Here is an 18,779-nt window from a genome sequence, read left to right as displayed (position 1 = left end):
CTAGTTTGTTAGCTAATGTTCAGTCACTGGACAATAAGATAGATGAGCTACATTGTCGGATCAACTCGGAAAGGGACCTGAGGGATTGCTGTGTTTATGCCTTCACTGAAACCTGGCTGAATGCATGCGTCCCGGACACCACCATCCAGCCAAAGGGGTTCACCGTTTACCGCATGGACAGAAACCACCAAGCAACCGGCAAACACAAAGGCGGAGGCGTTTGCTTCCTGGTCAACAGCAAGTGGTGCACCGACGTGAAGGTAATCTCTAAATCCTGCTCGCCGAATCTAGAACACCTGACCATAAAATGTTGACCCTTTTATTTGCCGAGGGAGTTTTCCGCCAATATTATCACAACCGTTTACATTGAACCTCAAGCCTGCGTGGAAGCAGCACATAGCGAACTCCACGACATTATCAACAAGCACGAAAACTCCCACCCAGAAGCCGTCTCAATTGTAGTTGGGGACTTCAACCACTGCAATCTGAGGAAAGTTCTGCAAAAATACATTCAGCATGTCACTATACCGACAAGAGGAGGCAATATCTTAGACCACTGCTACACAACAATAAAAGGAGCATACAAAGCGCTTCCCAAACCGAGTTTCGGTAAGTCGGACCACATCGCTCTCCTGTTGCTTCCTGAGTACAAACAGAAGCTGAAGACCTCCCCCATTGCGAACAGGTCAGTGCGTTGTTGGTCTGAGAAGGTGGAAAGCAAGTTAATAGACTGTTTTGATAGTACAGACTGGGACGCATTCAGAGCTCCCGACACAGATTTAAATGAGTATACGGACGCGGTCACCAGCTATATTAAATACTGCACCAACGTTTGTGTACCAGAAATGAAAATTAGGTCATTTCCCAATCAGAAACCGTGGTTCAACCACGACATTCGCAATAAAATAAAAGATAGATCCACCGCGTTCAAATCGGGGGACAAAGAGCTGTACAAGAAATCACGGTATGCATTAGAAGAAGCCATAAAACGCGCCAAACGGAGCTACAGAGTGCGGCTTGAAATGCAGTGCGCTGACACCCGGAGGCTGTGGCAGGGATTACAGTCAATCACAGGCTACAAGGGCTGCAGCCAGGAGATTGACACGAACAACGCATCCCTGCCTGACGAGCTGAACCACTTCTATGCCCACTTTGATGCTCTGAACACGGGCAATGCTGAGAAGACCCCAAGTGTGCAGGGCGAGTTTGTTCTGAAACCCTCAGAGCAGGACGTGCAGAAGACTCTGAGCAGGGTGAAAATCCGTAAGGCTGCAGGGCCTGATGGGATACCACCTCACGTCCTGAGGACATGTGCAGCCCAGCTGACCACAGTGTTTATAGACATCTTTAACTCCTCCCTGTCACAGTCCATGGTCCCCACCTGCTTTAAAAAAAACACTATTGTTCCAACCCCCAAAAAGACAAAAGTGACATGCCTGAATGATTTCCGCCCAGTGGCATTAACATCTGTGGTGATGAAATGCCTGGAGAAGCTGGTGTTGTCACACATCAACTCCTCCATCACAGAGTCCCTGGACCCCCTGCAGTTTGCCTACCAGAACAACAGATCAGTGGATGATGCTGTCTCCCTGGCTCTGCATACAGCCTTGGAACACCTGGACACTAAGAACTCGTATGTGAGAATGCTTTGTGGACTACAGTTCAGCATTCAATTCCATCATACCCAGTCAACTGGTGACAAAGCTCAGGGGATTAGGTCTGTGTGTCTGCAACTGGCTGCTGGACTTTCTTATCGAGAGACCACAGGTGGTGCGGATAGGCAATAAAACATCAACACCACTCACCCTGAGCACTGGAACCCCACAAGGCTGCTGTCTGAGTCCAAGGTTGTACTCCCTATTTACTCACGACTGCACAGCAAGACACAGCAACAACCGCATCATTAAGTTTGCCGATGACACCACTATAATAGACCTGATCAGTGATGATGACGAGTCCACTTACAGGGATGAAGTTGTACAGCTGCTTAGGTGGTATCATAGCAATAACCTGGACTTGAACATAAAGAAAACGAAAGAGCTAATAGTGGACTTTCGGAGACACAGGCCACACACTCACAGCCCACTCAGTATTGATGGAATGGAAGTGGAAACAGTCACCAGCTTTAGGTTTTTGGGAATTCACATCTCTAAAGATCTAACCTGGACTGTGAACACTGACTCTATCATGAAGAAGGCTCAGCAGCGCCTTTATTTCTTGAGGTGCCTCAAGCGATGGGGGATGCCAATACATGTGTTGGTGAACTTCTACAGCTGCACTATCGAGAGCATCCTCACCAACGGGATCACCGTGTGGTATGGCAACACCTCTTCGCGAGAAAAAAAGGCACTGCAGAGAATGGTCAATATGGCCCAGAAGATCATCGGCTGTGGTCTCACCGAGATTAAACAGCTCTATGAGGACCGCTGCTGTGGTAGAATTCTGGCCATCACAGAGGACAGTCACCACCCCGGGCATGAGCTCTTCACCCCACTGCCCTCAGGCAAGAGATATAAGAGCATACGGTCACTTACCACTAGATTCTTCAATAGCTTCTATCCACAAGCAGTGAGACTGGCGAACACATTTAGCCATCCCCCTCGGACCACACCTACACCATCACCATCTACCTCATTGTAATTTATTTATTGTACGTCTCCAGTCATTGTTTACACGTCTGTATTGTTTACATTCAAACTGTCTGCATGTTTACTTGCACATTGTCTATTGTTTGTTTGTACATTGTCTTGATGCACTGTTTGCACTTTGTTTTGTTTTTTACACTTGTTTTACAAACGAGAGACTTTCTGTAAGTAAGAATTCCATTGTACCAGTACCGGTTACATATGGCAATAAAGTTCAAGTTCAAGTTAGTTCCATGGGATTCAATCACAGACCATGTGACATGGGAGTCAGGAAACTAACACACAGCGCCACCGGATTTAATAACACTATAAAAACGCTATAAAATAATGTGACTAGGCACAGAACAAGTTTACAGCACAGTACAATAATAAATGCTGACCATGACTTTAGAAGCATAAATTACCTTACACTCAATTTAAACACAAGCTGTCTTTCTGTGTAGAAATGTAGAAATGCATTAGCCTGATTATGATTAAAAAACACATAATTAAACACGCGTTTGCGATTTAAATCAGAACACGATTTAAATCAATATAAATGTTTATATTGTAACGCATACTATCCAGCCTCCATTTCTCTATAAAAATTTACTCTATTGCACACACACAATAGAAGCAGGAACCGTTATTTTGAAATATAAAAGTCAATTGATTGTCCATAATATCGCTATTCTATTTTTTCGAAGAAATGTTTGTTAAAAGAAAAGTCCAGCACCAGCTGGATTTGAACACACAACCTGTGTGTTGTTAGTCAGGCACGTAGACCAGTAGGCTACAGGGGAACTCACATGAACAGGGAGGCGAAATAGCCCTACACAGCCCTGTCGCAGTACACGAATATAATCATATTGTCATTAAATTCTTTAGATACGCGATTCCATATTATATTCCCTATTAATCAAATTCTAAAAGTATGCTTGTTGACTCCGGTATCTCTTTAGTTAAAGACTTCGATGCTTAAAATGTTTAGGGAGAAATGGAATACAGGTGTGCATTTTTTTCTTTAAAGTACCAAGACCAGCTATATACAGTACTGTGTTTATGTTCCAAAATTAATATCCTTTATGGCCTTCACACGCGTTACAGTATGCTCCTATTCTTTTTATGCTCAGCTACTAAGATTTCCCTTCAGTGGTAAAATTCAATATGTACAACGGGCACAGTAAAGACGTTTACTGTAAGTCTTTCTACGACAGACCAACGGACCACGAGTGCCCCTGTCGGTCAACCAATCACGTACCGCGGTACCCCGCGTCATCTTGCGTCAAGATGCGCGACACCGCAGCCAATTACCAACGGTACATGTCTGTACCGTGCATTTTGAATGGCTGCATCTGAATATGCACATTTCATGTATTAATAAATGTATTCTCATGTATTAGTACCCGTGTGTGTGTTGTTTGAGTTATCCCGCAAGGCTGGATTCTTAGACCATAAAAAGAATCATTTTGTGACTTACTGTTACAATTAAGAATTGTCCCAGTAAATGCACAACCCCTACATTACTGGTGTCTCAAGAGAGAATACTACAGATGTGTAAGATGCTGTAATACAGTTTAAAATGATTGAAAAACGGCGCTCCAAAAAAAAGAAAAACGGCGCTTTATTTTTCAGTACAGCTGGCACATCATCCCCCCGTGCCCGCGCGCTAGCAGAGAAACACACACACACACACACATGTTTTCATTGACAAAAAGTAACACCACACTCTCTTGTTTAACACACACAGGCAGCTGAAAAAAGTATTTGTCTCCATACTATGGCCGCTGTAGTGCAGGCTCGCAGATTTTTTTGTAATGTGAACTCAGCCCAATCACTTGGTGTATTAATATTGTAACGCTTACGGCCGACAGGTACTGTGTAAGAACCGGCTTACCAGAGCAGGTGAGGTCACCACCCTTCCCTGTGATAGCAGGACTACAGCTAGTGAGCTGTGGAGAGATCTCTCTTTAGCTCACCGGGCTGGGTCCCTGTTGAGCGACGTGGGAGTCCCGGGTTCGAGCCCCCAACAATGCAGGGCTGACCTAATGCAGCAAGGGCGCCTGCCTGAACCCCGTTGCGTTACAATATTAGATTCTCATGTACGAGTAGAATAGGTCCATTGTCAGATATCACATTTTACTGTACATGTCAAACCGGTTGCTTTTTATTGCAGATGTGCTCCTGCGGATAATTGTTTTCCTCATAGCACTTTACACTTAAACTACTGAGTGAAATAGGTTTAATACAGGTGGGTAGCCGCGTACAGCATGCTTAGGCTGCAAAGGAACAAGTAATAGGTTAATTCCATGCTGAAAAGAGAAGAAAGACAACACAACGTTTTGGCCACTTCAGGCTGCACTGTTCTGCATTCTATGGTGATATACGGGTTTTTCGTACGAAGCCGTATTGAGCGGTATTTCTTGCGTTGTGAACGTGTGTACACAGTGGTCCCCCGGGTTCCAGTTAGTGCGTAATTACTATTGCCATGTGTTTTCTTTTAACAAATAAACATTTCTTTGAAAAACTAAATTAGCAAATATTATGGGCACTATATTGACCTTTTTTATATTTCTAAATATCAAAACATCTTCGAAGCTAAGTCATTTATTAATAACAATGAATAATTTCAAACTGCTACTGTTATTATTACTGATATTATTATTATTATTAATATAATTGACACTATATTGAATTTGTTTGTCTTTCTATATATCACAAAACATTCAAAGTTAAGTGATTACCATTTTCCAGGAATACTTGCGCTCGTTATCACAGTAAAAGAAAATCATACTTTCCAGAATTTAATTATTATTTTGGAAACATTTTTACGTGCTCCTTCTGACCATATTGTTTATATACTTTGTGAGAAAAGTGATATTTTAACCTTTTCTGCGAATACGCTCGCTATCGGAGTAAACAAAAGCATACTTTTAGAATTTGATTAATAGGGAATACAACATGGCATTGCGTTATCTAAAGAGCATGCTTGCCAGCGCAATGACGTCACTGCATTTCCCTCTGAATAGCTACTAAATAGGTAGTGAAAACATTTGTCTGTCTTTCTCTGGGGGGAAGGGGGACTGTCTTTCATTGGAAGGTACGCCTATTCTACTCTGAGAATGCCCGTGGTCTTTTCACTGATAAACTTATGTTAACAAAAACTACAGTATGCTTAAGAGTTGTTAAACCGTTTTTTATTTATTTTTCGGCAGAGCCAGCTGGCTGTCGAGTGGTCACTGCGCAGGAAAGCACCTCTAATATTGTGCATGTTTTAATCAGCTTAGTATTTAATATTTATATGGAATTTTACCACTGAAGGTAAATTTTAGTAGCTGAGCATAAAAAGAATAGGAGCATAACGCATCTGAAGGTGGGTGAGAGAGAATAGGAAGAGACAGAAAAAAGTTAATCCTGTATTATTTCTGAAGGTTTCAACAAATACATAAAAATATAGCATAATGCCTTCTCACAATAAAAAGTCACTTGCACCTGGTATCCACTTTATTCAAACTAAGGTTTCTAAAAATGCAACCAGGCAATATATATTGTTTAAATAAAAGCTGTGAAATATTTAACAAATCGTGATCTTTAAGTAGGTTGCAGGCTCTGTGTCATTCACGTTTTTATTTAATTATTAATATCACTTAATCTTGAATATGAAAAACACAAAAAATGTTAATATTGTGTCCATAATATTTACTATTTTATTTTTTAAAATGTCTTTGTTAAAAAAAAGGACCTTGGACAAGCTGTAAGTGTAAACTCAAAGTATTGCCCTGGTCAACATTCTTTTTTTCATTGACCTTCTTTGTAAAAGTAACACCACAGCATTTCGCAATCACACATTTGTTTCCAATCATGCTAAGTACAGTAATTTTTGAGAATCAATTCACCATGCCTTTCACATGCTCATAAAAGAGATTGATTTAGGAACATAAACATATTACCGTATGAAAACTGTACTGTATACAGTATGTATATGTATATTTAATGTCTTAACTGTGCCCGTTTAAGAACTGATCATTCATATCTAATTTTACCACTGAAGGGAAATCTTAGTAGCTGAGCATAAAAAGAAAAGGAGCATACTGCAACGCGTGTGAAGGCCATAAACGATATTAATTTTGGAACATAAACATACAGTATATGGCTGGTCTCGGTACTTTAAAGAAAACATACACGAAACATGGTTTCATTATGACCAGAATCGGTCTTGAGATATTTTTAACTTGATTTACAGTATTTGAGAGGTATCTCTTAACACCGATACTACAGTGCGTAAATACTGCTCACATATATGTTTCTAGGTTTATATTATGCATTTCATACGGTCAAATTACTTTTGAGCAACTAATAAGAAGCGCGAAACGGTATGCGTTTTAGTTTCGTTTTGTGCTGGGACTGCTTTTAACAATGTCGCCGTGGATTGATTAGAGATATCAAGTACATACAAGTCATTTTTTAAATGTTGTAGTTCGTCTTGTAAAAATGTTACGAGTACATCATCTATCAACAATTACACAGGTTCTGTTTCCATATTGCGGATTTTGGTTACGTAATATTATGTGAATATATGAATATATGATTCATATATATTCATATATTCATATATTCATATATATTCATATATGTTGTGAATATATGATTTGGGCAAACAGAGCCGCAAAGAAATACATTATCGTTTGTTGTTTTTTTTTTTGCAGTTTTATCTAGAACAAGCGATGCTTAAACCTTTGTCTGATTCTTGTGAAACTATCCACACAACAGTTACAGTACCTAGGAGTTGACTTCAGTGATGTCACTGATGGGATGTTTCTAAAAATCCATCCTCTGTAAAACGTCTTCTCTAGTTGTCCTGCATATGTATTCGCTAATGAAGCTGTGTGTTCTGAGCCTGGATCTCTACATTTCTGTATGAACCAGCTTAGAGGGCTAAAGACAGCTTGTGTTTAAATTGAGTGTAAGGCAATTTATGCTTCTAAAGTCATGGTCAGCATTTATGATTGTTATAAGCATTATAAACTTGTTCTGTGCCTAGTCACATTATTTTATAGCGTTTTTATAGTGTTATCAAGTCCGGTGGCGCTGTGTGTTAGTTTCCTGACTCCCATGTCACATGATCTGTGATTGAATCCCATGGAACTATGACTTTATTTTTTTGAAAAAATGAAATGTTTCCCTTGGTCAGAGATTAAATAAAACCTCACTCGCACCAAACAAATTTCTATTTCTAAATATCACAACATGATCGGATTTAAGTCTTTTTAATAACAATGAATAGTCACCTATGCGTTACAAAATAAACATTTATATTGATTTGAATCGCGTTTTGAACCAGCTACCAGTTAACACTGTATTTCCTACTTTGAAAATACCTGTGAAACCAGTTTAATTCGTCACAGCCAGCACTCCGGCAGAGAGGCGGTTGTACTCGTAAAGTAGAAGCAGGCGAGATTTCCAGCGAAAGACACCCCCCCCCCCCCCCCCCCATACTATTCAAATTGTATTACAGCATTGTAATTACACATTGTAATTGTATTACACATTGTACACATGCAAGAGAAGAGAGAAAACGCAAGCCTTCTTCAGGTGTGAGGGTCTTCTGCTCAGAATGAAACGCTAAAATGTAATGTAGGCTCTGAATGGGTTCAATTATGATTTGGGCTTGATTAAGGTCGCTGCCTTTCATCTAAAACCCTACTTGAATCCTTCTAAACTAAAAATCAGTGTTAGTGAGTTCTAAATAAAGAGGTATCCAGGTAACAGTGAAACGGGCGGACAGTCTGGGGAGATCGCCCGTTTTCCATGTAAATAGTTCCCTGGTTCCGCACCCCTTGGTGTTTCTCTCGCTCTCTCTCGGGTCACCTGATCATTAGCTCGAAAGATTTCAGTGCTTTGTGTATATTCTAATGGTAGTGGGGGCAGGGTGTGTGGGAACAGGTTTGGTTGAAATTGCATTGGAGACCTATGTTCTTCACACCTGAAACATTTTCTCTGAAAGCATTTTCTTCGCAGTTTAGCCGATCTTGTTACAGCATGTTGCAGTTTACTATTATTAACCATATTAATTTTAAGTGCTAATTGCCATTTTTTGACCAGGAACGAATATTCTTAAGTCCATATCTTCGCAAGGGAATCAGTGCGAATCGCAATACTAATTAAATGACCACAGGCACTTTCCACCCCCTCTGCCAGCAGGAACATTCCTATTCTTAGCTCAGCAGCTCATTACAAACCGGATTTTTTTACACAGCGATACAGCTTTGCGTTGTGAATCTGTTTTTCCGTGTTTACAAAGAAAGTGGAATACAGTGATACTACCTGCTATACAGATACATATGTTTAGATATTTAGACCCTTAAATTAATATCATTATTAATAATAATGATTATAATGATAATAATGATAATCGGCCAGTGAAAGCTCTGTTGTCCTTCACATCAATGCCTGAAACATTTTACCGAACCCAGGATTTTACAGAGAGGGAGGAGGCGCAGAGCTCAGCAGTACAGAACGAACATTCTGCTGCCTGCAGCGCTTATGGCAGCAATCGCTTCTGCATTTATAACTTAGTTTTTAAAATTAATCAAGCAATATGAAGCATCTCTTTTTACTTTTAAGTCACTTAATTATCATTAAGCACAGCTTTCTCACCACTTAGACTACTTTTTGATACCATCCTTAGTCAAACCAGAAACGTCTGTCTAATGACATTACAAGTGGAAAGATTACAGATGTTAATCGTCTTTAATTTTGTTACGTTATACATTTTAGAAACGTTTCATCCATACAAACACCACAAAACTATTTTCGATTGTATTTCTGAATAGTATGTTACACTTAGTTCACTGTTTTAAATACATCAAATTAAGAAAGTTAGGTGTTAGCATAAACTATTAGCAATCAATAATATTAAATTTAGCACTGTAATAAGCTGTTGCACATTCCCCCACATCTTGTAAAAATATATTTTCATTGTTCAAATATACATTAAGTCTGACTATCATATAATAAGTTAAATACAAAACTAAAGAAAAAATAGGGTTAAATATAATTCAAAATATTTTGCTAACAATGTTAACTGTTTATGAATAATAAAATGTGTTAACTAAGGAGTAGGATGGCACAGTTGTTAGTATGTTTTTTGTTTTGTTTCTTTTTCATAAATACAACAGTAGTACCTGATGTCTCAGTGGCTTTCAAAATTAAATTATGCATGCAAACCTGTGAACTAGAAAGATAACTAAGATATCCATCCATTTATAATGGTGGCGAAGTGGTTAGCATTGCTATCTTGCAGCACTGGGGTCCTAGGTTCAATTCCTGCCATCCTTTGTGTGTGGGGTTTACATGTTCTCTCTGGGTTACATGGTTTTTCTCCTTATGTGTGATATGACTCCCTCTCGCACTCCAAAACATACTGGTAAGTTAATTGGTTTATGGGAAAACTGGCCCTGGTGTGTCCGTTGCTTACTGGGATAGGCTCCAAATCCTCTGTACTGGATAAAGAGATTAGAAATGGATGGAAGTAAAGGCACTGTGTGGATGGAACTATACACAGTGCTAGAAACCCAATATGAAATGGCAGCATCTCACTGAGAATAAAATATTTTATAGTGCTGGCTTAAGGAAACAGCCTTTTCACCTCTCTTGCCCATCAGTATCCATACCTAGTTATTTAAACAAATTGCCTCTAATTTAGACATCTTAATATGCTGGCTCTGTGGATCCGCATCAGCTATGTTAGCCCATTCCTTCAATTCATGTGCATCCAACACACCGTTCAATGCCAGCAACTACACAAAATCTAAAAAACAATCCTCATTTCAGTATCTATGTAAACATACAGTCTGTTAACTTCATCATCTTCATCAAAAGTATGCCTAACCCCATTAGGAAGTGTTCTTGTTATCAGTGTATTCCACAGATTTCCCCAAATTATCTTCTTCTTCCCAACATCTCTAGTCTTGTGTCCTGCAATAACTCAGCCAACACTTAAATCTCCAAAAGCTGCTTGTGTCAATTTCTTTAAATCACAAATATCATGTGTAAATACTGGCCATGTAATACTCTGCATTGTGGAATAATAGTTTATTTTAAAGGGAACTAGAGAAACTAAGAACTAGAGAAATCAAGAAAGGCTTCTTTTTCACACACTGAGCAATCTTCAATATGTTCAGAATATGACAGCAAGAATCCTATCAGGGATGCATTACACCTGTTTTCAAGTCCTTTCACTGGTTACCTATCAGATTTCGAGTCAACTTCAAAATCCTTATCCTCCTTATATACTGTCCTACAACTGTTATTATTGATCACCGAATTATTGTACTTGACATGACTTCATTCAGCCTTTCCTGAACGTCTATGACAGGCAGAGAGAGTGCTGTTTCTGGTGCGATCTTTTGCAGCTGACATTTCACTGTTTTAAACGAACAAGAAATTAGATTGCTCATAAATCACTTATTCTATATAAACACAGCGTAATTGCCCTCCGAAAATCCTCTTTTTCTTGTTCGTTTTAGATACCTTGATCGAAACTGATTTTAGATGTCAGAAAGGATTTATTTTCTCTGTATTTCCTATATTGCTTTGTCGAGATTTTAACTTTATATCTAGGCTCAGATTTCAACTATAAATTGTACAGTAATTAATAGCAGTAAATACTGATGTTTTGCGCCCTCTTACCACAAAAATCTATGTTTTGTAGTTGGGATTAACTTTATTTCGTACGCGTAGCTACTCCGATTCGGACACCGAACAGTTAAAAATGGCGGTAAATCAGACACCCAGAGGGGGGGGCGTCTTCTCGCCTCCATAACTAAAATGCCAAATAGGAGTGGCTTAAGCGACATACACAGTCGTGTAACTGACAGTTTGAGGTAGCCTATCGTGTAAATTTCGCTTTGTTGCTGATAGGTAAAGCTTTCGAAACTCTGCCCCAAAGTCATGTGACTGATTTTTCGCCCTGTTTCGTTGGTTAAACGCAATGATCACAAGCACCACCATGGTAACTGGGATGTGTAGTTTTTAATTCCGTTTGAATTATAACTGTACGTACTGTCTTCATATTTGGCCAGGGCTTTAAAGAGAAGGCGCGCCAAAAACTTTCGGTGCCGTCGTCTCCGCTTTAAAGGTACCCCCGTGCTGGAAGAATTTGACCTCGGAACGTTTGCCCAGCGTAGTTATAGTGAACATAAAAACAAGAGTTTGCTGGCATTATATCCTAGAACTCACAGACCAGCGCCAGACCGGTAAATGCCTGATGAACTAGGGATTGGACAATTTCCAAGTGCTTGTACAATCGATGGAAATGTTCAAATAAATGTGCAAAAGAAATAAACAAAATAATCATTTATTTCTTTATCATATTGGCTAGCTAATGTCCTCTCTTTGCTAGTTAGTGGCTGTGTTTCTGCGTTGGGTAGCAACGGGTGACTGTTCTCAGGTGGAAGATGTAAACAGCTTAATTTTCGTGTTAAATAATTTTAAAAAATTAAAATTCATTCTATACAGCAATCACATATTTGGGTACCGTTTCATAAAACTTTCATGCTTAAAATGTTTAGGGAGAAATGGAAGACTGGTGTGTATTTTTTCTTTAAACTATCAAGACCAGCCATACACAGTACAGTTTATGTACATACAGTGTAGCGGCGAGGCTTAATAATAATGCAGAATTAAGTGTTTCTGAGCTTCCCAAATGAGGTCCCATTTCTCTGTTCATCTCTGTGGTGCAGCCTCAGAGAAACCATTCATGCAAGATGTTTTCTTTTGATAAGGACAGCTCCCACAGGGGGATGCACTTAGCTAAGCCTGGCTATCATGATCAATGGTCATCCATTGGCGCCTATCTGTTTAGGGAGTGCCAGTTGGACATCTGGACTGCATTACTAAGTGTCAGGAGTAAGTGACTCATATCTCACCTTGATCAACCAATCAGGGACCGGTAGGGCCGAGTAACCCACGTGGGACTCTGATGCCCATGGAACTTTCAGCCAATCAAGGAGCTGAAGTTCCTCCAGGTAAAAACAGGCAACACAGAGAGCCTGTGAGATTCAGATTCAACAAGTTTCAGATTCAGATTCAGATTCAGATTCAACAATTCTAAAGGGAATTCAAAGGAGAATCCCAAGGGCAGGACATTCTCTCAGCGCGCCTCCTGACCATCCTGAGACTCAGCCCGGACAACCACGGAACGGCCAGTGTGTCCGAGTGCCAGAACTTTCCTTTGTTCTAAGAGTTTAGAGTGGAGGTTGCCAGAGAGTAACCAGCAGCAGGCCTCGTGAACAGGTCGGAACTGTGGACAGCTGAATCACTATTCAGAACTAGCTCTTCATTAGGAAGGAACCGGTCTTCTTCCTGACTTGCTGGGATCCACAGTCATCTTTTCTCCTGTGCACAAACTTTGCTAGTTAAAGCCAACACTAACTAGCCGGTCAGTGAGCATCAGCAGCGCACCGTCGCAAGCCGCACAGCACAGCCTGGCACTGAGCCAGAGAGCGCGGATTGGACAGCAACAGCCTGCAACTGTTTCTTTGTGCCCGCAGGAGATCTGAATCCCCAAAGATTGGATGAGTATTCAACTTCAATGCATTACAGCTCGAGAATTCAATTGTTATCCCAACCAGTTGATATCAATTTAATTCCTAAGAGTTATCTACTTGTTTGAGTATCTAATGTAGAAGTTGTAACCAAGTTCACTTTACGAAACAGTCTAAATGAATGATATACTGAACGTATGTCCTCTTGATATGTGTAACTCTCTGTAACTGATCGAATATACCTTTTGTATTCTGATAACCCTCTCGATAAGATCTAATAGGTTTACATGCATATTCTATGTATTAATTAATGTATCCTCGTGTATTAGTACCTGTGTGTGCGCGTTGTTTGAGTTATGTCGCATGGTTGGATTCTAAAGCCACCAAAAGAATCAACTTTGTGATTTACTGCTACAATTAATAATTGTCTCAGTAAATGCCCAAACCCTACAGAACTGGTGCCTTCAGAGAGCCACTATGATTACATATTTGGCGTCCCTGAACCGGTTTTCCCTACAACAGTAATGTTTATGTTCCTAAATTAATATTGTTTATGACCTTCAGATGTGTTATGTTCCTCTTCTTTTTATGCTCAGCTACTAAAATTTCCCTTTAGTGGTAAAATTCCATATAAAAATTCAAAACTAAGCGGATTAAAATGTGCACAGTAAAGACATTAAATGATTAAATCTTTTCACTACCAACCAATGCACCACGAGTGCCCCTGTCGGTCATTTTGGCCAGCCAATCACTTACCGCGGTGCCCTGCGGGTAGGTTACTGTACCGCGGGTTTTTACCGCTCATTTTGAATGGCTGCATCTGTAGAACAAACAGCTTAATAATGTTTCTAAAGTAATCATGTGTGAATGAGTCAAATTAAAAATAAAACATGTTTACAAAGAAAGTGGATTACAGTAATACTACCAGCTATATAAATGCATATATGTAGATCCTTAAATTAATATTGTTATTAATTTCTTTAGATAAGCAATTCAATATTATATTCCCTATTTAGCGGACTCTAAAAAGTATGAGGTTTTTTACATGCAAGTATTCATAGAATAGGTTAATCACTTAACTCACTTAACTTTGAACGTGTTGTGATATTTAGAAATACCAAATTCAATATAGTGTTAATAATATTTACTATTTTAGTTTTTCAAATAAATGTTTATTCGTTAAAAGAAAACTCATAGCGACAGCTGGGTTTAAACCCCTGACCTCCAGCACACAAGGCGGACTCCTAAGCCATGTCACCAACATGCCACTTAACAACTTAAGCTGTAGCTGAGAAGGGCAAGCAAAATGTCTTCCATGTCTTCCAAACTTGAACAGAAGTTTTGGGGGAGGTCAAATTCTAATGCTGTGCTTCCTCTTCCCCATGTATAAAATCTCCATAGCTGAACACATTTCCCTGGCTGAGCACCATGCCACCATATTCTTCCCTCCACCCTAATATCACCATTACACCAATCCCTGACTCATACTTCATAAGCGGACAAGTTAAAGTCAAAGTACTAAGCAGACCATCTCCTTATTTAGCTGTTCTTTTCAACATTATTAGAAGTTAACCAAACTTCTGAATTATTGTTATTGTTACAGAAATTAAAAATATGCTGAACAATATGGAAATTCCAGTATACTGTCAATGCAAACTTAGTAATACAAACAGTCTAGAACAGTGTTTTTCAAACATTTCTATACCAAGGAACAGGCCCTTTGTTCTTCCTTCTTTGAGGACTGCATAGGCTAAAAAATGGTCCAAAGCAAGAATATATTTTAAGTTTCAGAAGTGTTATTTAAGGTTATGGCAGGGACCAATCAGCATTATCCAGGGACAGGTGTGGGTCCACAGATTGGGACTGAGAAGTGTGAGTTTTCTCTTTTTCTTCTTTTCCTCCTCTTGATCTGATCTTTTATGGTGTGTTTCTGGACACCACTCTGGGTAAATGAGACTTAATCATTTACCCAGAACTTAATTAACTAAGGCAAACCAATTTGAACTTTATGATCACAGACTCTGGACCCCTACATCTCACCAAATATCCCATCTGTTTTGAAGTTGGAAATGTTTACACTGCCACATGTGTGTTACACACTTTATCTAGATTCATAGACACCTCCAAAGCCACCTGCCTCAGCCTGTAACAATATGTACTTACAAAACAGAACATAATCTGATCAATTAAGTAAGTGGGAACTTAAATTGGCCCAAATTGCAGACAATCAAAAAGGGTTTGGAGCATGGGACTTGACAAATTTGGCCTCTGACCCTATAATTTTCCCTAGTTGTTTCTCAACAGCTCACCAGCACTGTCTCACCTGGCAGCTCCCTGTCCCTGTAAGGATCTTCCACTTCTGAACTGCGAGACCTGGCTGCACTTTCACATTCGGGTGTTTGATACCTGACAGAGATAAGACAGACAGATGTCAGCACAGCCCACAGATGGCCAGGGCTCACTACTGCATTTGCTCCTTCACCTGGGAAGAGAAGAACTATTAACAGTGGATGCCTGTGCATTTCACATCCAGTAGTAATGTCTCATTTACAATAAGTAAAACTGTACTCAAAACACAGTTATTCTTAAAATGGATCCACACTTCAGTCATCTGTCTGAAAAAACATACTTCAAAAGCTCACTGATGTGGATACCATCACTTTCAGTCACCTGTATGAATATTTTGTATGATTTTGAAGAAAAAGAGTAAATGAATGATCATGTGTAAGAAGGTTTTAAAGTTATATAGACAAGATTTGTTAAAATAAATCACAAGGATTTGTACTGAGAAGTCTTTACTCCTTTATTTCTGGGAGAGTATGAAATAAATCTGCACAGAAAAAACTGATGTTAAAGTTTATAAATATAGAAAAGCAGGAACAAATATATTACTTAATATTAGAAAATAATATTATAAACTCAATTAAAAGTCGACGATGGTTATTTATGTTAATGAGACCAACTTCTTCCATCAAACATATTTACATCTCACATATTTATTTAAAAGAGGATTAAATCTTCAGAAATCAAATGGAAAACAGCATTATTTTTTATTAAAATATCCTTACTGTATTATCTACAACATATCTATAGTTTCAATGATAATTTGGTGGAATTTAGTATTTTCCTAAAAGAAACAGGTGTAGCTCTCATCAAACAGGGTGTTTTAGATGAAAACATTAACCATGACAAATAAAAAGGACATATTGGTTGAAATTGTGGGAAGAAATAACCACAATCACAGAAAACTCTCATGTACCTAATTTACGGTGACAAATGAGCTGTTTTTTACCTGCCCATGTTCATCTTTTGACTAAGGAAAAACTTATGTCCTAGAATAAATTTCATTTTTACAAAATGTGCAAAGCAGTATCTTACGGTATCTGACACTATGGAAACAATCAAGTATTAAGAACACCTGAGATTTGGTGGAATTGTCTTGACAGATATATTTTACTCAATAGATATCAGGTTGAAGCAATATTGTATCTCTTATAGTCTGAACATTTCATCTGCATGACAACATGCAGAGTCTTCAGCAGTGGTATTAGCAAACCACCGAAGACAGTAGTTCTACAGTTGACTGAATTGTTTGTAATGTGACACAGAAACTCTAAACTGTTCCAAATAAGCCCTCATAGACAGCTCTGTTGTAATACCAGTCTTACAAAACAACAGAAGCTGCCAGCAGTTTCATACCAGGAATGTGCAATAGGAATGTCTGAAAATACAGACTTGCCAATATTGTTTTTCACTGCTATGAATCACCTTCAAGAATTGTGATGATACCATCTTACCCTTAATGCTATGAATGTATTATTTATATTTTAATTGTTAAACAATAACATTTTGTTTACTTTAAATCTGCAAACAGACAAGAGTAAATTAAATTAATATTTTTTTTCTGTGGAATTTGTGAAGAGCGAGTGGATTTCATTTTAAAGGAGGCAAAAACAGCTTCTAGGCTTTCAACAGACTTTCAGTATCTCAAACTTTTTTTTGTAAAATTATGAGTCCATAATCTGAAAATATGTCCAATATGATAACATATGTGACAATAATTTTCCTTATGTTCTTTATGTTCTTTTTATTAGACATAAGAATCGTAAGGGAGAAAGTTTAATATTTGAAGTCTACAAAATAAATTAAATTATTTACAGTATTCTGAAATCATGTGAGCCATTCTACTGTGTGACTTGAGAGTTGTAAGTAAAGAATATTTATACAATTAACATATTTTAGTCTTTTGATTTTCTTTGATTTTTTCCTGACATTTTTCTTCACTCACCCTTAAAGGTATTTACCCTAGGCATTCAAGTTTTGATTAAAATATTAACTTTAATAATGTGTTGCATGTTTGACATAGATTGTAAATGTAAATTATTAACTTATAAAACTTACAATTCATCTACAATAACGTACAATTGGGGTACAGAAATACGTATGTCTTGAAACTGGATTGAATTTCATGGTTGTTGCAAGAATGCTGTCACTGAATGTGACAGCTAATTTTAAATTGAAAGTAACTTTGTAAGTTCATGTTGTTATTACTCTACATTTTAAATCCTCAAAACGTAGTAAATGTATAAAACAATTATCATCATTATTTATTTGTGTTGATACAAACAGTAATGAAAATAATTAATGCAAATATAATGGTTTATATTACAGGACTATTGTTTATGAAAGTGAATTAGTAGAGAAAAACATGGTCACAGTTGAAGTATTAAAGATGTATAAAATGAAATTAACTTTGCTGTCTTGTATTTACATTTAAAAACAGTGCTGTTTATGTTGAAAAACAAAGCAAACTTTATTTTAAAAGTAAATGTTTTATTTTATTTATTATTTTAATATATTTACGATTTAATATTTATTTGTATAGCCTGGCTTGCATTTTACTGTCGAATATACTGGCTTGGCAGTTGTTAAGTTCAGTGTAGTCCAATAGACCTTATTGTGCCTTATTGTGCAATACAACAGAATAAGACGCCACCAAAGGTGAAGAATACTGAAGAATTTTCTTGTGTTTCTTAGCTATGTAAAAATTGAATAAAGTTAACACTTTTTAATTAATAATGTTTTATTACTCCTTTATTACTAATTTGTTCACTAAAACTAAAATAAATAATTCAAAGGGGTGTTATTCTGAAAAAAGTCACATATTTTTAAAGCACTTTGGAGAAGTTATTTTCAGAGACAATGTTACTATTAAAACATTTTGTGATGTTAATATTCTCACCATGTTTTGAATTTCACACCACCAACCAGACCAATTTAATGCTGTCTATAAGAATACCAAAGGAGAATTCTGCAAGACCTCAGAAGTAATATGGACACTTTCCCCAACACGTAGAGCTTAGTTAATACAGATGATTTAGGGTCATTAAGATAATTCAATAATGCTACAATCTAGACAAAACAATTTCTAGTTTGCAGACATACACTTACAGATGCAGCCATTCAAAACAAGTGGGCAATACCGCATTAAAACGCGATGCGCTTGTCACAGTATAACTCAAGTTACCGTATAATACCGTATAATACCGTATTTTCTCGAATAATATCGCATGATACCGCAAGTAAAATAATAGTATCCGGAATTTGC

At 38.0% G+C, this 18,779-nt stretch overlaps 1 protein-coding gene across 3 annotated transcripts in view; it reads right to left on the bottom strand.

Annotated features, from left to right (window-relative positions):
• The window catches only part of smoc1 (SPARC related modular calcium binding 1), a 305,181-nt gene that overhangs the window by 124,486 nt on the left and 161,916 nt on the right, over positions 1 to 18,779 (bottom strand). For all 3 annotated transcript variants that reach the window (XM_069193419.1, XM_069193417.1, XM_069193418.1), the window contains exon 11: positions 15,495 to 15,577. In XM_069193419.1, coding sequence (XP_069049520.1) covers positions 15,495 to 15,577 — 83 coding nt within the window. The remainder of the gene's footprint in view (positions 1 to 15,494; positions 15,578 to 18,779) is intronic.

This window comes from Lepisosteus oculatus, chromosome 8, assembly GCF_040954835.1.
Source record: "Lepisosteus oculatus isolate fLepOcu1 chromosome 8, fLepOcu1.hap2, whole genome shotgun sequence".
NCBI classification, from domain to species: domain Eukaryota; kingdom Metazoa; phylum Chordata; class Actinopteri; order Semionotiformes; family Lepisosteidae; genus Lepisosteus; species Lepisosteus oculatus.
This window is presented reverse-complemented; position numbering and strand designations above follow the sequence as displayed.